Source organism: Melozone crissalis, unplaced genomic scaffold, assembly GCF_028551555.1.
Source record: "Melozone crissalis strain CALT ecotype California unplaced genomic scaffold, PUWL_Pcris_2 ptg000018l_1, whole genome shotgun sequence".
Classification (NCBI taxonomy): domain Eukaryota; kingdom Metazoa; phylum Chordata; class Aves; order Passeriformes; family Passerellidae; genus Melozone; species Melozone crissalis.
This window is the reverse complement of record NW_026535796.1, coordinates 42,112,509-42,131,839: the sequence shown is the minus strand read 5'-3', so window position 1 is coordinate 42,131,839 and position 19,331 is coordinate 42,112,509. Positions and strand designations below refer to the sequence as shown.

Here is a 19,331-nt window from a genome sequence, read left to right as displayed (position 1 = left end):
TGTTTAAATGTGTTGACAAGTAATCTTTTGTGTGTCTGTATTCTTTTGGCCCTACCTCATCCCACCACCCCCAGTTACTTCGCTGTTCTCAGCAAAGAGAAGGTAAATCCAAATTTCTAAAACTTCTCTGTATGAAAATTAGAGGAAAACTGATTCTAACCAGAACCTCAAGTAAGGAAATTTATTACACATCATCCAGTATTGAGTGTAGGTATTAATGGAGAAGCAGAGAAGAAAAGCTTTTCTGCTCATATTTAGCCTGCTCCCAGGAGTTTTTCAGAAGTTTCTGTTGGAAATTTTAAGTGATATTACCATACTGCTTTAGCTGTAGTATGTTCAGGCAGAACACTGTCTGCTTTTTAATAATGAGTTCACCTTTATGGAATATATGAAAAAGAGTTGATGTTTTTCATAGTGCTGAGGCAGATTGAAGAGTAGAACTCCCTTGAGATAATGTTCAATATTGATGGCTGGTGGCTGCACCATGGGTATGACTGAGAGCTGCTTCTCAGGTCAAATACAGTGCTGGCTTAAGCTATCTCACTGTCTGACGTCCTCAGTGTCTTGTCAAACTCTTCACAATGACAAATCTTAATGAGGAAAGGTTGACACTATTTTCTGACATTCTAGGAGTAGGAGGACATGTTCACACATACCAGTGATCACAGAGTCAGTAATCAGTAACATGACCTTGAAGTATTTCAGACTGGTTTGGAGTTCAGGGGAAGGAGGTGCAAGGACCTCTTTCATTTTCCCAGTTCTGAAGACCACACTCAGGCTCTAGAACCACCAGAGGGCACATGAGAGTACTGTTAGGTGGATGTACTGTGCAAATAAATGTTTATTGCAGAATAAAACAACCTGATTATTGTGGTTCTGTACTGTGCCAAGATTTCATTTCAAAGAGACTTTCTGCTGTACCTTTCTGGCAAATGAGATAGTACATTTGGGACTGGAGCTAGTTGTTGGTTTCTAGAAGGTTTCAGTTTTCCACAAGTTTCAGTGGCTGCTTCCACTGTGATAGTCACTGTTTATTTGTAAATAAAACATATTATTTCAGACAAAAGTGCAGAGAGTGACACAACTAAAGAGTGGGGGTGGGGGTTTGTACCAAGTAGATATTTTGCTTTTCTGGTTGTAAATTTCATTCTCCATCCATGGGCTGATTATCTATAATTGAAAATAGAGATCTCATTATGACAAACTATTACTAAAATATAGTAGTCAAATGTTAGTATTTATCAAGCTTTATTAAGGGGAAGAATCTTTCTTCATTCATTTTATCAAATGGCTGATTTCAAAAAGAGCATTTAAAAAGCACTTAGCATGTGTTTTGCGTCACCTTTGAATTGGCAATAACCTCCTGAAAATTAGTCAGGTATGATTTAAGAAAAAAATCATTCTTCTGGGGTTCATAGTTGATTTTTTTTAAAAATGCTAATGACAAAAGAATTAATGATCAGAATTGCTTTCTGTTTCCTTTAGCCATTGCTCATCCTTATCCCTTAGAATTTTTTTCTAATGTACAAGAAATAATGTACAGACAATGTTAAGATAGTTCACATAGACATAGCTGTCCTGCTACTTACAGTTTCATTTTAAGAAACTTGTGAATGAAACCACAGTAAAAATTTATAATTTATAATTTGTTCCATCTTTATAAAAACAGATGCCAAAATCTGTTTTGGAGCATCCATATAGATGTGTCTCATTCAGAGATACGTCTATTTTATTTCAGTAGTAAATGTGACGGGTAGTGTGTAACAAGAAAAAAGCAGCACTTGTCCTTGTTGGGACTGGTTAAATTAATCTTATTTTAAGTTTTATATACTGCAAGTATCTATAATAACTATCTCAAATCCAGTTTTGATACCTCTTTCTGAGCAGTTTAAGTTACATAAGTCCCTGCTGTATGTGTGAGAGATAAAGAATTACAGCAGCAGGAATTCTTTCAGTAGAATGTCTTAACTAAGAACTTATATAGCCACTTTTTTCCCCTCTCCTCTGATAACTAAACCTGACTAAGCCTGGTCCATCCCAGTGAAGAACACTGTGATCTGTTTGATCCTTAGGCAGTTTTAAGTGCTGCCCAGTCCCCCCTACAGCTGCCACCCACCCACACCTCGGGATGGGTGTGCATTTTGCCCAAAGGGTAAAATTCCCCATGGCAGCATCTGGTTCACAGATTTGCAAGATTGGTGACTGAGCCCTGCAATATGACATGCATAGGTTCAGGGCAGATAGAGGCTGTTTCACTTGATTCAAAATGTTGTTGGCTTTCAGAACCCAGTCCAGGAAAGTGCTTTGAATCTGATCTTGCTCCTGTCAAATTCAGTGGCAGAATTCCTGCTGACATCAGTGCTGCTGTGTTGAGCCTGTTAATAGTCCTTTTGATGTTAGGGAGACTACCAATGCATTTAGCTCAGCACATTTAAGTGCTTTCCTGGATAGAGGCCATGACAAATTGTAAAGAATTATATAGTTTGGGAATATTTGTGTTCAAGTTTTAATTTATGTCAGTCCATACCAATTTGTTCATTATGAGGAGGGAAAAGACATAAGATGTCATTGATTTTGCTGTTGGGGGTGTATATGTAAGTATTAGAAAAATGATAATAAATTTTGCTTTCTCTTTTATTAGTTAGGGCTAGAGGTATAGTTTGTAAAAAAACCCAAAAAACTCAAGAAAGCCCCACTAAATTAACTTTCTGTGTAGAAAGTTGTAGGAAAAAATCTTTAAAGTTGCATTGATTCAACATTTGTAATAGCCTTACTTAGCAGCTGGAGAGAAGGATGCATCCAGAACTTTCTTATACTTCCTAAAATTTGTTAATTTAGAATTTTCTGTTGTTTACTTTGGTGTGCAAGTGTACAATGTTTAGTGGATATAAAATTCATTGTGTGTCCCTCACATTCAAGTACAAGCACAGATTCCTACGAAATGCAGCATGTGCTGTGTGTAGAACACACACTGTTGTAGGTTAGTAACAAAGAGTTTATTATTCCCGGACAATTATTCCAGTCCTTGTCAAGTTGAGGTTGTATTGTGCATCTGATCAGACAGTGTACTTAGGAACATAAAATAAGCAGTATTACAATTAGGAGAATACTTCTCAAATCCTGCTTTTCTGATCTTTCTGCAGTAAAAGTGTCTCATTTCCCTCTTCAGCACCCTCTTTTTTTCTGTTTTTTCATAGACAAAGGAAAACATGTTGGCTAATGGTAAACTTGATGATTATAATGATGATGAAGAGAATGAAGACCTAATGTGGAGGTTGCCCAAGGAAGAAACAGACTTTGAAGATGATTTTCTGGAGTATGATCAGGAGCATATCAAATTCATTGATAATATGTTAATGGGATCAGGGGCTTTTGTGAAGAAAATTTCACTCTCACACTTTTCAACCACTGATTCAAACTATGAATGGAAAGCACCCAAAAAGTCATCCATGGGTAATGTGCAGTGTTCATCAGATTTTGATGATTTTGACTATAGCTCTTGGGATGCTATGTGCTATCTGGATCCTAGCAAGGCTGTTGAAGAGGATGATTTTGTAGTGGGCTTCTGGAATCCCTCAGAAGAAAACTGTGGTGTTGATGCAGGAAAGCAGTCCATCTCCTATGACCTGCATACAGAGCAGTGTATTGCTGACAAGAGCATTGCAGACTGTGTGGAAGCCCTGTTGGGCTGCTATCTGACCAGCTGTGGTGAAAGAGCTGCTCAGCTTTTCCTGTGTTCATTGGGGCTGAAGGTGCTCCCTGTAATTAAAAAGACTGATTGGGAAGGCACTCTGTGTGCTACCAGAGAGAACTGTAAGAGTGAGCAGAAAAATCTTTCACCAAATTCTGTTGCTGCTTCTGTAGTTAATTCAGAGCCTTCTCTGTGTAAAGACCTGGAGTATGGCTGTTTGAAGATTCCACCAAGGTGTATGTTTGATCACCCAGATGCTGAAAAAACCCTGAATCACCTTATTTCTGGTTTTGAAAACTTTGAGAAGAAAATAAATTACAGTTTTAAGAACAAGGCTTATCTTCTTCAGGCATTTACTCATGCCTCTTACCATTATAATACCATTACTGGTAAGTTGTTTTCAAAAAGCTCTGTAGTTTTTTCTCCATATTGCAAAAGCAAGAGTAGTAGTATCTTGTGTTCTCATGTATAGACTTTTTTTAGACATCACATGTTACAGTAGTCTTGGAATACAGTGTCTTAAAAACCGTGCTTTGCTTACTGTTTAGAGGGGGATGCTTGTCCAATTTGTATCTCAGTGATTATTCATATTTTGACTTGAAGCAGATAAAGTATATTTGCTGAGGCTTCATCAAGTTTTGAGAAACAGCATGAGTGATAAATGCTGTATCACTAGCTGTGTATGACTGACATTAGATCTTCATTTAATGGAAATAAATTCTGGTAGAACTCTGGAAAATTGCCATGTACTTCAGGAAATAGCAGTCATATTTTCCAAATATATTTAGCAAATTTGTTCTGTAATTGAATCCCAAGAATGTTACACTTTGTACTTCTGAAGATGAACTGTAGACTACAGCTTTTATTAGGTGTTTAATCTGTAGGAGTGCAGAATGGGGTGACTTCCCTTTGAAGCTGTGAATTCAAAGTCTTAATTTAAGTCTAGGCATTTTATTGAGTAAATATTTAAAGTCAAAATTTGGAGTAATTGTCTAAATCAGACTAAGTACTAGTTTCAGATTAATGTTTAATGTTTCTGTACATGATCTCATAAAAGATTTTACAGCAGTAGAAGTTTGTATTTCTGTGATCTTTAATTGCTCTTGCGTATACTAATTGATGTAATATTTGTTCATTCTAAAACCTGCATGCATTTTTCTACAATAATATGCAATCAAAAGCAAACCATGGTAAAATTCCAGCCCTATTTGTAGTGACTGGCAAATTTCTTTGCAGTCAGCAGTCTGAATTTTTCCCATAGTGAATTGGGCCCTTATTCCAAAGAGTGAGAAAGCTCTGCTTTCATTAAAGAAATAAGTAATTTTTAAATGCTACTGCATTGAGAAACAATTCTGACAAAACACAGAAGAGTTTCTTTGGTTTTTTGTTGTAGGGGATGTTACCCACATATGTATTTCCTTTTTACAAATATTTCACAAAATGTATTGAAAGTAAATTATTTATCTATTTTTAGACATACATAATAAAATTATATACACTATCAGAAACCTTGAGGCATAGTGTCCAGTTAAAATTACATTGTTGAAACTGTAGGAAAACTTCTGATTTAATTTCTGTTTACCAAATGAGACTGCTGTGAATAGCTGTTACCTGTAACTTTTTCTCTTTAAGTCATAGCTAGCAATTGAGATCCAGCAGTGTCATAGGTTCAGCTGCTATAAAAGCAACTTATTGCTAGTCAGTTCACTGTCATGGTAACTTCTTTAGTAGTTTGTCTTCTTCCTTTTCAACCTACCTACCTACCTGCATTTGCAGGGTTTTTGCTTTTGTTTGTTTTAAAAGTAGATGTCCTTAGCTCTCTGTTCCCATGGCCCCTGTCAACTGTCAAAAAAGCAAAGGCTTGACATTTTTAATTTCTAGTTTAAAAGACATCCTAAAAAGGGATCTTTTTTGAAGGTGTCTTAATGTGTGGCAAATCAGACCAAAAATTCAGATTTTGTATTCCCCTGCTTTTAATACATTGATTTTTATATTAATTGGGGTTATGTTTTAATTTTTTTTTAAGTTTTAACTGTTACAGTGTTCAGATCAGCCTGCTGGCAGAATCTCATAAATTTACTTTTTGATGTTTCTCAGCACTTGAGGACCTTGAGTAAAAACATTAATTGATTATAAACACAGCTGTTTTTCTAGCCTACCAAATTAATATTTTGTTCAAAATTTTCTTTACTATTAAATATAGCTCCTGCTTTTCCTGATTTCTTTTTTTTAGAATTTCATTAGGAATCTCTTTAAACACAAGGATACTTCTTTTAAAAAACAGATTGTCTTCTCTGACCATCGGTTAGTTTGTGGAACTTACATGGCACTGTACCAAACTTCTTATCCAGAAAGCCTGGAAAAACTGTGTGTGTTAAACTTAATTGTGGTGTTGTATATTCTTTTATTTCCAATGCTTTAAGATTGTTACCAGCGCTTAGAATTCCTGGGAGATGCAATTTTGGACTACCTCATAACCAAGCACCTTTATGAAGACCCACGGCAACACTCTCCAGGAGTTCTCACTGACCTGCGATCTGCTCTAGTCAATAATACCATTTTTGCATCATTAGCTGTAAAGTATGACTACCACAAGTACTTCAAAGCTGTCTCTCCTGAACTGTTTCATGTTATTGATGACTTTGTGCAGTTTCAAATGGAAAAGAATGAAATGCAAGGAATGGATTCTGAGGTTAGTGGAAGTAGAAGAAATATGTTCGGTATCTGATTTGAAGCATGTCACTGGATTTCTTAACATTTTTGTAATGTTTTATGCATACAGCAGCCAAACAAGCAGGCTCCCAGTAGTAAAAGGATGCAATCTGCAAAGTAAAATACAGCCTTCAGAAAGTATAAAATCAGTTAGAATTTACAGCACTTAATTAATTTGAAAGCCATTTTTCTCTAGGTTTTTCTGTGGCACTTCATTTTAGTTGTTGTTTTTGCTCTTGTGGTGTTAGAACAATGTGGGGCACACACTTAGTTTGCTGCTTTCACCAGCTGATAGGAAGCACTACTACACCATGAAATTGTGGTGAAGAGTTGCTAAATCAAGTAGTGCTGACTCAGGGTAGGGTATCCCTACAACACCATGAACAAAACTACCACGGCGCAATGCTGGGATTATTAAATATAGTACACTGACAGGAGATTTCTGCTGTTTTTCTTATGACTTCTACTGGAGATGTTGCTGTACTATACTTAAGTATGTCTGACATGCTCCTAAAGGCATTCTGCAAGCCAGGGAAACATTATATGCATCTTTCAAGTGAGCCATTTGAAAAAGAGTTTCACTGAAGACCTGCAAGCTCAGGTCATATTTTGTGCTGTGCAGGAAAGCTGATGATAATGAACTTCTATTTTTGAGAGAATGTGGTAAAAGTAATTCATCTACATAAGATGGTTAGGAAATCTGTGAGAACAAGGACCTTGTGAGTCAAGTTGTAATCAGTATCTGGAAGATAGGGACTACTCATCCTTCTTTAAAAGTGTTACCCAGTAGTAATAATTTGTCTTCTGAAAAACTGACCAGTCTTTTAAAAGCTATTCTGTCTGACAACATGCCAGCACTAAAAAAGCTTTCCTTTTTTTTTGTATTTAGTAGATTTTTTCCCTTGATAGACAATTTAAAACTTCAAGAATCAAAATATTTCAGTCACATATGTGTTCACAGCCCTTGCACTCTGTTGCAAAGTGAAAACCACGTTTTAAGGGAAAAACTCATTAAATATTGAGTAAGAAATATGCCACTGAAGTTCAGATAATAGAAATTACTTTACATTAGAAGATCAAACTCTTACCTCTCTTGTTTTATGAGTGAAAAGGCTACGAACTTATTTTCAGAGCTTACTGTGTTGGTTTTTGCTTTCTTCAGTTCCTGCAAGTATGCAAAAAAAAACTTTCACCAAAGTTGCAACCAAATTGTGTGATAGCTGTTTCAAATAAAATCCTTGTTTCACTCTCCCTCCGCCTGCTCCCTATCTTGGTCTGGCACTGAATTACTGAAACTCTTATTTCATCGTTTCATGTAAGACTCTTTGTTTCTGCAGTTCATGCCAGCTAGACTGCTTTCCATGTGTATCTCCACGTCATCTGCTTTTCTATTTTTTCAAATCTCACTCATGAAACATCTGTCCCTTGCCTTACAGCTCTTAGTTTTTCTCTTCTTCTGTTATTTCAGTATAATGCAAAAGTGCTTCACTTTACACTTGGTATGAAGTCCCCTATTCAAAACAGTTGGACTTGGTTTTTAACATCAAAATTCCCGTTTGTATTGCTGTATATGTCAGGTCTGACTACTTGTTTGATTTATTTCAGGTAGAAATATTGGGTGGAACACATTTATGAAGTATTATGGTCACTCTCTTAAGAGAACTGAATTGGATTTTACGCCCCAAACTGAGTGAGAGTGTAGCTGCTGGGGAGAAAACTGACAGAAACTTATTTCTCTTCAGGCAGAGTAGCATAATGGTCAAAATATTTGTTTTCAAGTTACTTTGTTTATAGTTAGGCAAATGTATATTACATGTGTTTAAAGTGTTTTAGTAAAGGATTAGATTAGCTCAAGACCCTTAAGACATACACTGAAAGTTTATTTTTGATAATGAGAATAGATTATTGTCTTAAATTGGTAGCATAGAAGAATGCACTGCCTGCTGCATTAAACACCTAAATGTGTCTTTTAGCTCAGTCTGGTGGTGATGTTTTTCAGTTATTAATGCCTTATTTTACTAGTGATTGTTTCGTGCTTGTCTTGAGGAGTAAATAAGGTAAGGAGAGGTACATGCAACTTTCATCCAGAGACTGGACTTAAAGAGATTTTGAAAGTCTCCTTTTGGGAGATATATGATGCGTTAACTCTTCCTTTGTTATGGGTAGCTTTGTAGTATTAACTGATGGAAGTCTGCTTCTAATTGGGAAGAACAGACCCATGGTGAAATCCTACAGAATTATCACAGAAGGAATTCACAAAGTATGAAAGTATCTTGTACACAATGGTGTTTGGGATTTTTTTTTCCATATTTGAAAAATGATATAACCAGCAGCTTGGTTTCACTGGGGAATAAAACAACAGTTTTGCTGTGGAAGGTTGTCAATTAGAGAAACTTAAAGGAAGGAAGCATCACAGGATATAGGATGTAGGAGATCTTACACTTCTGAAGATCTTTGTTTTACTGTAAGTGAAGCAATAATTTCTTTCTTTCCCCCTCCCCTTCTCTCTCCCTCCCACCCTTGTCTTTTTTTTAATTGCCAACAGCTCAGAAGATCGGAGGAAGATGAAGAAAAAGAGGAAGACATTGAAGTACCAAAGGCCATGGGGGATATATTTGAGTCCCTTGCTGGTGCCATTTATATGGATAGTGGAATGTCTTTGGAAATGGTTTGGCAAGTGTACTATCCAATGATGAGGCCACTAATAGGTATTGCCCTTTCATAAAATTACTACTAATAAAGTGCCATCTGCTATGAAAAGAACAAAGCTAATCTTTGTTTTTCACTTTTTTTATCAAATAGAAAAATTTTCTGCTAATGTGCCCCGTTCCCCAGTGCGAGAGCTGCTGGAAATGGAGCCAGAGACAGCCAAATTTAGGTAAGAATATGCTTTCTAACATACACACTGACAGAAAGTGTTTCTAAATTGTGCTTCATGAACTGCAGAGCATTTTTAAATGTCACAAAGTACTTGTAATTTCTTTTGGACTAAGCAGCTAACCTAATCATCATTGTGTGCACTGTTCTTTTTTTTTTTTTCCTTGCATAGCTTTCTGAGAAATGTAATGATTTCTGTTTAATTTTACTGCTTTAACTTCTGTAGAAAAAAGAATGTAGGTCTCTAATTTCACATTACCTTGCCTTGGCAGTAAGTAATTCTTGTGTATATTTTTGCAGTCCTGCAGAAAGAACTTACGATGGGAAGGTCAGAGTTACAGTGGAAGTTGTAGGAAAGGGAAAGTTTAAAGGTGTTGGCAGAAGCTACAGGATTGCCAAGTCTGCAGCTGCGAGAAGAGCACTACGAAGCCTCAAAGCAAATCAACCTCAGGTCCCAAACAGCTGAGACTCCTCTTAAAAATAAATGAAATGGGGAAAAAATAACATACAAATGAAGCAAATTTTTAAAAGTTGATGTTGAGAGGAACAAATTGGAAGACAGAATTTAAAGTTTGTTTGATAACAGAATAGATAACAAAACATTTAACATGTATAAAATTTTGGAACTAATTGTAGTTATAGTTTTTTGCGCAAACACAATCTTGTCTTCTTTCCTCACTTCTGCTTTGTTTAATCACGAGAGTGCTTTAATGATGACATTTAGCAAGTGTTCAGAATAATTGTTGTCAGGTCTTTTTGGTTTACTTTTCTTGTCAGTACAGCTTTGCTTAGTATTAGAAGGCCAGGGAGCTTATGCCTAATGCAGTTGCTAGATTTATATATATAGTAATCTTGGAATTCTTCAATCTGTGCACTAGTGCCAGTCATAAAGCAGTTGATAAACTGTACTGGATGATTGGGTATAAGAAAGATTAAGTGTGCCAGTATTCTCCTTTTTATTTTCCTTTTTTTTTTTCTCTCCATGTCATCTTTTTACATTAAGATGGCATTCCCAATCATTATTGCACTTATTTGTTAGGGACAGATTTTAATTGAAATGGCTGGCATACTGGTAGAGTGAAACTTCGGTTTCCTTATGCCACACAGTCTTGCATAAAAAAAGGTTCTTGCCTTAAAAATAAATAAACCCTCATTAATAATCTTTAATTTCTGATCTTTTTTGGAACAAACTGTTTTACATTCCCTTCATTTTCTTATGCATTTTACAATGATACAGCTCTATATTTACAGTACAACTCATTACTATAGCTGTGACTTATTACAGGATTATAATAGAAATTATATTCATATATATGTAATTAGGTTATTTTTAACAATTCTGAGGAGGTGGTTAGTCTACAGTTTTTTTTATACCATAAACAAAATATGGTCTTTGGCTAAAATTCCAATTTTACACAAACCTGCAAGCTAGATAGTTCCAATACTGGAAACAGCAACAAATAATTGCACAGTGCAAACTGTCACTAACAAAACAACCTTAGACATATCACACCTAAGATATGCTGCAGATTTTATAGTCAATTGGTTACGTATTTAACAAACAGAGCACCTTTACACTTAGAGATATTTCCACGTAAATTTCTTACTGTACTTTTCAGAATTGCATGCATATTTCATCTACCAAAGCTGTGCTGTTAAATAACATGAAAGTTGATGTTTGAGATATAACTGCCGTACTTTTGATACATCTGTGATTTAGGTCCTTAATTTAGAGAAACTAGCTCATTGATGTTTTGGTCTACTGGGAGCGTGGGGGGAAATCATACTTGTGTTTTTTAGGCTTTGCCTATACTTCTTTAATTAGATTTTTGTAGGCACTCTTCACTTAAATACCTCAGTTCTTTTTTTCTCTTCTTTTCCTTTTTATTTTTGCATGCATTGGGTTTTTTTCTGTTTTGGTGCTATGTTTATATATTATGCTTGAAATTTTAATTTTTTGCACTGTAACTATAATACCTCTTAATTTACCTTTTAAAAAAAGCTGTGGGTCTTGTATTCCCACCAGTATCAGTAGAGGTTTGCTGCAATTTTGCCCTGTTAATTATGCTTGAAGTTTGAGAAAGCAGAGCAAGGTGTTTTAACGTTTTCCAGCACAATAGTTTGAACTTGATGCTGTGTCTTATGAACTAAATTACAAACAAATACTGTATTTCCTGCTTTTAATCCCTATTCCTTTCCTCACAAATGCACACTAAAACAAAACAAAAACTGTCAGCTCTTGCTTTCTTAACAAAAAAATAAAGTAAATGCCTTAGTGACAAGGGGCAGACATTAAGCTTTTCTGAAATACAGTTTTCAAAAGTTCATGTATTTGCTATCTCAGTCACTTCTCAGTCTGTGAAAAAGACTGTTCTTGTATTTGAAAGCTGCTTGTTATAGGAGTCAAACCAAGAATTAAAGTACTAGCTTATAAAAAAGTCTAGTATTTGGTACTTCAGTCGTAAAAGGACGTATAAGAACAGCAAGTAGATGATATGGTGATATGGAACAATAAAAACATGCAGTCCAAATTCTCAAATGTAAATTTCTTTGTGTTAGCTGTTTAAAAAAGGTCACTGATTTAAGCTGTAGCTTGCTCTTTGTAGTAGGACTGAATTTTCTTAGTGAAAATACATGATTACTCATGTCAACAATTCTGTGTTTCTGGCCTCACATCAATCAGCAGATTAAATCAGACCATCTAGAAAGTCTTAAGTAGTTTTAGTTGCATTATGAAAAGCTAAAATTTCAGTTATTCTTTGAATGCCTAAAATTCTTACTGATTGTTACAAGGTTATAGATTCTCAGGGGTTTCAGGTAATTGTTAGCAGTGAAGTGGTTATGGAGTGTTTGGGTGCAGACAAAATCAGATGAACCTACTCTGTGTTTCAGAACAGTTTAATGATCACTTTGTTACTAGATAAATCGTATGAATTGGACATCTGAAATGTGTAGTGGCTGACTATAAAGTAGTTGCTGCTGCTGATGCATTTTTAAATGCGTTTTAAATGCCGCGATTTTTTCCAGTGTGACCTCATTGAAATACTTTCTATCCTTTGAGGCAGAAAATCCATATTAGTTTCCATGTTCCACATCTGTGTGTTTTACCCTACAGTTGATATGATTTTGATACTGGACAGTGTACGCTATTAAAGACCTAAATCTGATCATTTGAAGGTTGGGGTAGAAATCACTTGACATGCTATAAGCACAAGTGTAAGCGGACTGTTGCAGCCCATCTTCAAAAGCAACCACACAGGCTCGTCATAAATGGTGTGGGGGTTAATTGGCATGAACCTTGGGGGTTTTTATCTAAGTCCTGTTATACTGTACTTTAAACAGTCCTCCTAACTATGCTGCGTTTTTATTTTTATGGCTTTTTTTTGCGCTGTTCTGTTCATGTAGCACAAATAAGCATTGCACTTGGTACCATGCTTTACCTCATTTCAAGGAAAAAATGCTTAACAGAGAGGAAAAATGTGGTTTGGCCTTGCTGCTGTTCTGATTTAATGACTTTGAAAAAGATAGTTTTTAATGCCTGCAATGTGTCATTTACTTGCACAACTTAAATAGGTCATTTGTAACGTCTGTGGCATTTTTACTGTACGTGGAAAAAAATACAACAAAGATGTGCAACAACTCTTGATTGTATTTTAAAGCTATTATTTTTCTACTGCATCATTTTACTGTTATGTGAAGTAATTAAAATTAGAATGACCTCTGACTGACACTCCAGTAATTATCTCTGAACAAACCAACATTTTACACATATAATGTAATTTTTCGGAGAAGCCCCTAGTAATTTGGTCAACCTCAACTAAATCTGTCCAGTCTGAATACTCAGTGCTCAGTAGTGACTTCTGAAGTGTTTGTTCAGCTTGATGCTGCTAAAGTTCCATACAAAAAAAAAATGCCTAGTATTTTTAAGTCTCATTACACAGTAGTGTGTTGCAACTGCCAAGTGCAGAACTTGAACAAGAACCAGTTTCAGTGCTGGGGGGGAATAGAGTGGTGGCCCAGGGATGAGGTGCTGGATCCTCAGCTGGTGCAAATTGATGTTGTATCATTTTAGTCAATGGAACTGCATTCATTTACATATCTGAAGATCTTGTGCTTGTATGTATGTTTCAGAGTTTCATTTTTCCTCCTTGTGAGCAAATACGGAACCATCAACTGGAAAATGTGGGGGGTTTATGTTACTGCATATGACATAACATATGCTACATATTCTATGCATTTATCTGTACAGAACATGAACTCTTTGTATCCCGGTCGCAGCAGCACGTGCAGTCCAAAAATGACAAATAGCATTGTGGTCTGCTGTGATACAGACTTGACTCTGACAGTATTCTGGGTTTGTTTTGGATGGGGTTCCCCATGAACACATTCTCACAGAAATCTCTGTATTTTTTTATATGAATGAAGCAAGAAGCATTTTGATTTTCGGTACTTAATTACTGACATTGATCCTTTTTCAATTGCTCTAATATTCAAGAAGTTAATTTCTTTACTTTCATATTAGATTTTAAACTTAAAACACTACAGTTCATGACCATCAAATGTAATCTAAATATCAGCTGTAACTCAATATGAATTATGTTAGCAAATATCTAGAGGTCATTGTAGTATACTCCACTAGCAGTTAAAATTAACTTCTATCAAAGCTAACTACAATTCTTAAAAATAAATTTCATCCAATAAAGTCCTTGGGGTTTTCCCTCTTTTATTTGAATGGCAACCACAGACTACTTTAATTGCTTTGTAGATGCACTCAGAATTTACTGCAGCAGCAAGTTAGCGAGAAAAATGTTTGTGAACAATAATTGGAAATTGCAGGCATTTTTATTGTAAATAGTGTGACTGAAAAGATGGTTAAAATCAAGTAGAAAGAATAACAAATATAATTTGATGGACAATAAAATATTTACCATCACATGCTGCAGCTGTCTTTAAGGGACATAAAATGTAATTCATTCATACTGTAATCATGCTGCAGAAGTTTGCAATCTGCACCTTATGGATCACAATTACCTTTAATAGTTTTTTGTAATAATTGTAGCTGAGTATATCTCCAATAAAGTTATGGTCTGTTCACCTTGTATTGTCATTTTGCTTTTTTTAAAATTCCTGTTAATATGTCCATAAATCTTCCAGAGTTTACAAAAAAAGTTTAGACTGTTCAGTCTAATTTTTTTTTTAAATGGGAAAACATTTGTGAAAACAATATTTCTTCACCTTGTTTAAAGACAAGTCTGCTTGTCTCTTTGCTCTGATGAATGAACTGTCTTCAGAGCTGTGTGAAGACTCTTAAGGGACACTCAAGTTAAAAATGATGGTGTATGTGGTACAATTTGATCTCTGTGTTGACTGTTATACCTGCAAAATGTCTGTTGGAGCTGGGAAGCCCCAGAGCACAAGGGTTCTGGAACACAGGTTTGCATGACTGCCACATGGTTTAAAAATGTTATGTTAATTTGACCTAGTAGTCTCAACATTAATAATGTCAATTTCTTTATTTTTCATTGGTTTCTGTTAGTATTCTGCTTATCCTGAATATTGGCAGTGTGTTTGTAGAATGTTTTGATTGGCACAGCAGTGTCATGTATCTTTCATGGAGACAAGTCAGACCTACCAGACAAAGATCAGGAGTCTTCCTTTCTGTAATCTTCACAATGTAGCAGTCACTTGTTTGGCATCTGCAGTGAGCATCTTTTACTGCACATTTTGTCTCAAGTTATAGAGAAAAGCCTGCTAGGCTGCTGGTAGGCATGGTGACAGCTTTTTCTGGGATTTGGCAAAGGTGCCTTTAAGGGCCAGGCCCTTCAGGCTCCAGTGTGTGGGCTAGTAGGGATGACAACCCAGCCCCCTCCTCCCAGTTCTAGCAAGTGAGTCAAATGAGAAAACTTCCCCCGAATTTTCTGCAGGAAAATTGGTTTAAAAGCAATAATATTAAAAAATGTTTGAGGATGCCATTATATCCTGTTAATTGTGGCAAAATGAGGTGAGGGATGGAGTTCTCCAGAAAGTCCAGGTGCAAGAGCAGTAGAGGTTCTGCTTCAAAGGCATCTCTTTTAGTAGAAACTCCAGTATCCTTTCCAGTCCTGCATCCAAGACATTTATGAATTTGAAGAGCAGGGCCAAGGATGGAGCCCTGTGGAACCCAACTAGTGATAGGTCCCCATTCTGATGTCAACCCTTTGTACTTGACCTGTGAGCCAATTGCTCACCCATCCCATGATGTGTTTATCCAGCTGTGTGCTGGACATTTTGTCCAGAAGAACTCTTTCGAGAGAGAGTATCAAAAGCTTTACTGAAATCCTAAAAGATTACATCTACTGGCTTTCCTGTATCAATTATGCAGGTTACATTGTCATAAAAGGACATCAGGCTTGATAAGCAGAACTTCCCCTTCCTGGAGCTGTGCTGGCTGTGACCAGTGAGTGACTGTGTTGCCTTTCAGGAGTTTTTCAATACCTCACTGAATAATCTCCATAACTTTACCCAGGCACAGAGTGAGACTGACAGGCCTGTAGTTTCCAGGGTCCTCCTTGCCCTTCTGGAAAATGAGGACAACTTGCACCAGCTTCCAGTCAGCTGGGACCTCTCTGGATTCCCAAGACTGCTAAAAATTATGAAAGAGAGGTTTTGTGATGACATCAGCCAGCCCTTTGAGGGTTCTTAGATTAATCCCATCAGGCCCCATATATTTATAGGGATCCAGCTGGAGCACCAGATCCCTCACAAATTCAAGGTTGACTGGGGTTTGACCATTCTCAGTCATTGTCCTCCAGCTCAGGGCACCTGAGACTCTCTTAGTCCATCACTAATGCTGAGGACAGAGGTAAGGAATGCATTAAACACCTCTGCCTCATTTCTGTCCCTGTTTGTGAGGTGACCATCCTCATCCTGGAATGGGCTGATGCTGTTTCTACACTGACTATTGCCATGAATATATTTGAAAAAACCTTATTGTCCCCCATATTTCTGTCAGCTTCAACTGCAGCTGAGCTTTGGCCACAGGGATTCTCTCCCTCCAGTGGCCAGCAGCATCTCTGTGTTCCTCTGTGTCACCTGATGTTGCTGCCACTGGGTATGCACCTTCCTTTTTTTTTGCCTTATTTCCAAGAGATTACTGTTCAGGCAAGCTGGCCCTCTGCCTCCCCTGCTTGACTTCCAACATTTGGGAATTGTGTGTTCTTGTGCCATTAGAGGGTGATGTTTAAAAAATGACCAGCACTGATGGGCCCCAGCACCTGCAGAGACATTGTCCGAGGAATAACGTGAGCATCCTGAAGTCTAGACTTGAAATTTTGCTGGCACTTTACCTCGTTTCACCAGAGATTTCAAACTTGATCACTTTGTGGTCACCAGTCTCCACTTGGTTTGTGAGATCCTCTCTGCAGCAAATCAAGGAGGGTGCTTTTGTGAGTGGGCTCACTTAGGACCTGTTTCACAAAGTCATCCAGGTTTTTTAGGAATCTTCTGGCCTGTACCAGCTGTGTGATGCTCCCAATTGATTCCTGGCAAGTTGAAGTTCCCATAAGGACAAAGGAACTTGACATGAAAATGACAATTTGTTCCTCAGAGAATAATTTGTCATTGCCATTGTCCTGGCTGGAAGGTTCATTAGAGACTCCAGCCAGGAAGTGGATGTGATGACATCCACATTATTTGTTTGCTTCTTGATTCTTACCCAGAGGCTCTCAGCTGTGCCATTGCCAGCTGTGATCTCCATACATTCTACTATCCCTTCTATTACCCACAGGACCACTGTCTGCTTCTTCTGCCCTGCCTGTCCCTCCTGAAGAGCCTGGAACCCTCTAACAGGCCATTCCAGTCACAGGACTCATCCCACCAGTTTTCACTTATGCCAGTGATGTCAAATCTCTGGGACTAGGCCAAAGCCTTCAGCTCCTCATTTGCTCCTCATGGTGTGTGCATTAGCGTGGAAACATTTCAGGTGTGGTGCAGCTTAGCCAATGCCTGGTGAAGCACACTGAGGATCCCATTAGCGCTCCTTTCCTCAAGTTCTGGCAAATCATCCCATCACTCATCACTGGTGAGCCTGGTTTTGCCCCTTTCCTTCTTCAGTGCCAGTTTACAGCTCTGCTCTCTGTCCTTCTGACAATCCTCAGTGCTCACCTCATAGGAATTGAAGAGAGAACATACCTATCTGTGGAAGAGTCTACAGGTACTGGTTTCTCATCTCCTTATTACAAGAAAAAATGTGTTTCATAATTGCATCAGTTGAAATAAGATGCATTTGGTTAGCTGTTATTACTCTCAAGTAAGATCATACTACAAAAGGGAGTTTGAAAACTGAGGGGAACAAGTTTTGGACAACGTTTATCTGAAAAGAGGCAGTAACAAGGCTAATCATAACTCCAAATCCAGAAACACAGAGGAGTGGGTTTGGTAAATGTATGGGCTTCCCTTAGCACTGCTGCCAGAGTCCAGGTGCAGGATCTGTTCCTTAGAGGAAATCTCCATGTCAGTGGACACAGGCAGTACTGACATGTAAGCACATTTTATTTTTCTCATAGCAGTGATTAGGTCTTTCCTTATTGTAGAATGTGAACAATAATTTCATTTTGGTGAGTAAAATAACCAAGAACCTTCCCAGTTTTATGGAAACAGTATCATTTACTTTGCTGCTTAACCATCTCCACTTACCTGGCTTATACTATATTTTTAACATGACTTTTTATGTGTATTTTATTGGAAGTCTCATGCTAGCTTTTAAACTGAAGTAATTTTCTTCTGTTAGCTTGAAAATTTCCTGTAGTTCTGAGTTCCTGTCTGGCTCTCACTGAAGTCACTGGGAAGACATCCACTTGGGGTCTGTAACTTGTGTGCATTTGAATTTAACACAAAAGTCCTTCAGACATGATAAGTGTAAATTCCAGATGTCAAGCAAAAGGTGAGAAACACAGGGATGTGCAAAGGCAGCCTCTGCTGTTCTGCTTCTATTTTTTCAATCTTTTCAGTAAAATGTGGCACACTCACTAGCTGCCTGCTTCTAAGATAACCCAGTCTCTTCTCCCAGGTAACAAGTGACAGAACTAGAGAGTTGTGCAGGTTGTTGGATATTAGGAAAAATTTCTTTGCTGAAAGAGTGGTCAAGCACTGGAACAGGCTGCAGGCACTGGAACAGGCTGCTCAGGGAACTGGTAGAATCACATCTCTGGAAATGTTCAAAAGGCATGGATGTGACACTTGGAGACATGTTTTTGTGGTGAGCACAGTGGTGCTGGGTTAATTGTTGGAGTTGATGATCTTTGAGATCTTTTTTACCCTAAACAACTCAATGATTCTATGACAATTCAGGCATGCCCTCTGCAGACAGTGTTGGGGCTAACTGCCACCCATTTCCTGCCCTGAGATCACCCTTCCAAAATGAGGTGAGTTGAATGAGAAAGAGGTCCCTTCCTCCCTAACCTTGGGATGGCACTCAGGTGATGACATGGATCCCACAGAGTAGCCTGAAGCTGGAAATGTTCTTCCAGGGTAAGTGATGGAACAAAGAGAAAAGATTTCATCAGAGTGCAGCACTCGTTACTCCAGGACCACTCTCATCTCTCACCAAGGTGAAGATGATGCTCTCTTCTTTACAGCCACTTGGCCTGAAGCAGGGGAGATGGACTGCTGCAGCTGTGCCAGCATTTGTAATAAACTGGTGCTAAGTTGCAGACTTACCTAACTGAGGCACTGAGTTCCATGAGGAGGCTGCAGAATCACCAGTCCAGTTCTCAAGTGTATATTCCTTTAAAAAAGTAGTTATCACAGAAGTACTTGAGTGACACTTCCACATCACTTTTAGGGTAAGGCTTCTAACTTTACTTAGCTTCTCATCTATACAGCAACACTGAGAGAACAGCACTGTTCGTGTGTGTTGCCTGTCTCAGTACCATCATTAGACAAAAAGCAGCAAACACTTCTTGTGTTGACACAAGCAGACATCTGCTCCCATGTTCTTTTACCACAGCCACCTAGGTCAGTTATCTTTACTTTTGTGTATTCATTCTCCAGTTACCACCTGACTTTAGACAAG

At 37.6% G+C, this 19,331-nt stretch overlaps 1 protein-coding gene across 3 annotated transcripts in view; it reads left to right on the top strand.

Moving 5' to 3' along the window:
* The window catches only part of DICER1 (dicer 1, ribonuclease III), a 63,049-nt gene extending 48,670 nt beyond the window's left edge, over window positions 1-14,379 (top strand). For all 3 annotated transcript variants that reach the window (XM_054275256.1, XM_054275257.1, XM_054275255.1), the window contains exons 25-29: window positions 3,198-4,080; window positions 6,115-6,383; window positions 8,949-9,111; window positions 9,206-9,281; window positions 9,581-14,379. In XM_054275256.1, the coding sequence (XP_054131231.1) occupies window positions 3,198-4,080; window positions 6,115-6,383; window positions 8,949-9,111; window positions 9,206-9,281; window positions 9,581-9,746 (1,557 nt within the window). In that variant the 3' untranslated portion in view covers window positions 9,747-14,379. The remainder of the gene's footprint in view (window positions 1-3,197; window positions 4,081-6,114; window positions 6,384-8,948; window positions 9,112-9,205; window positions 9,282-9,580) is intronic.
* The last annotated feature ends 4,952 nt before the right edge of the window (window positions 14,380-19,331 follow it).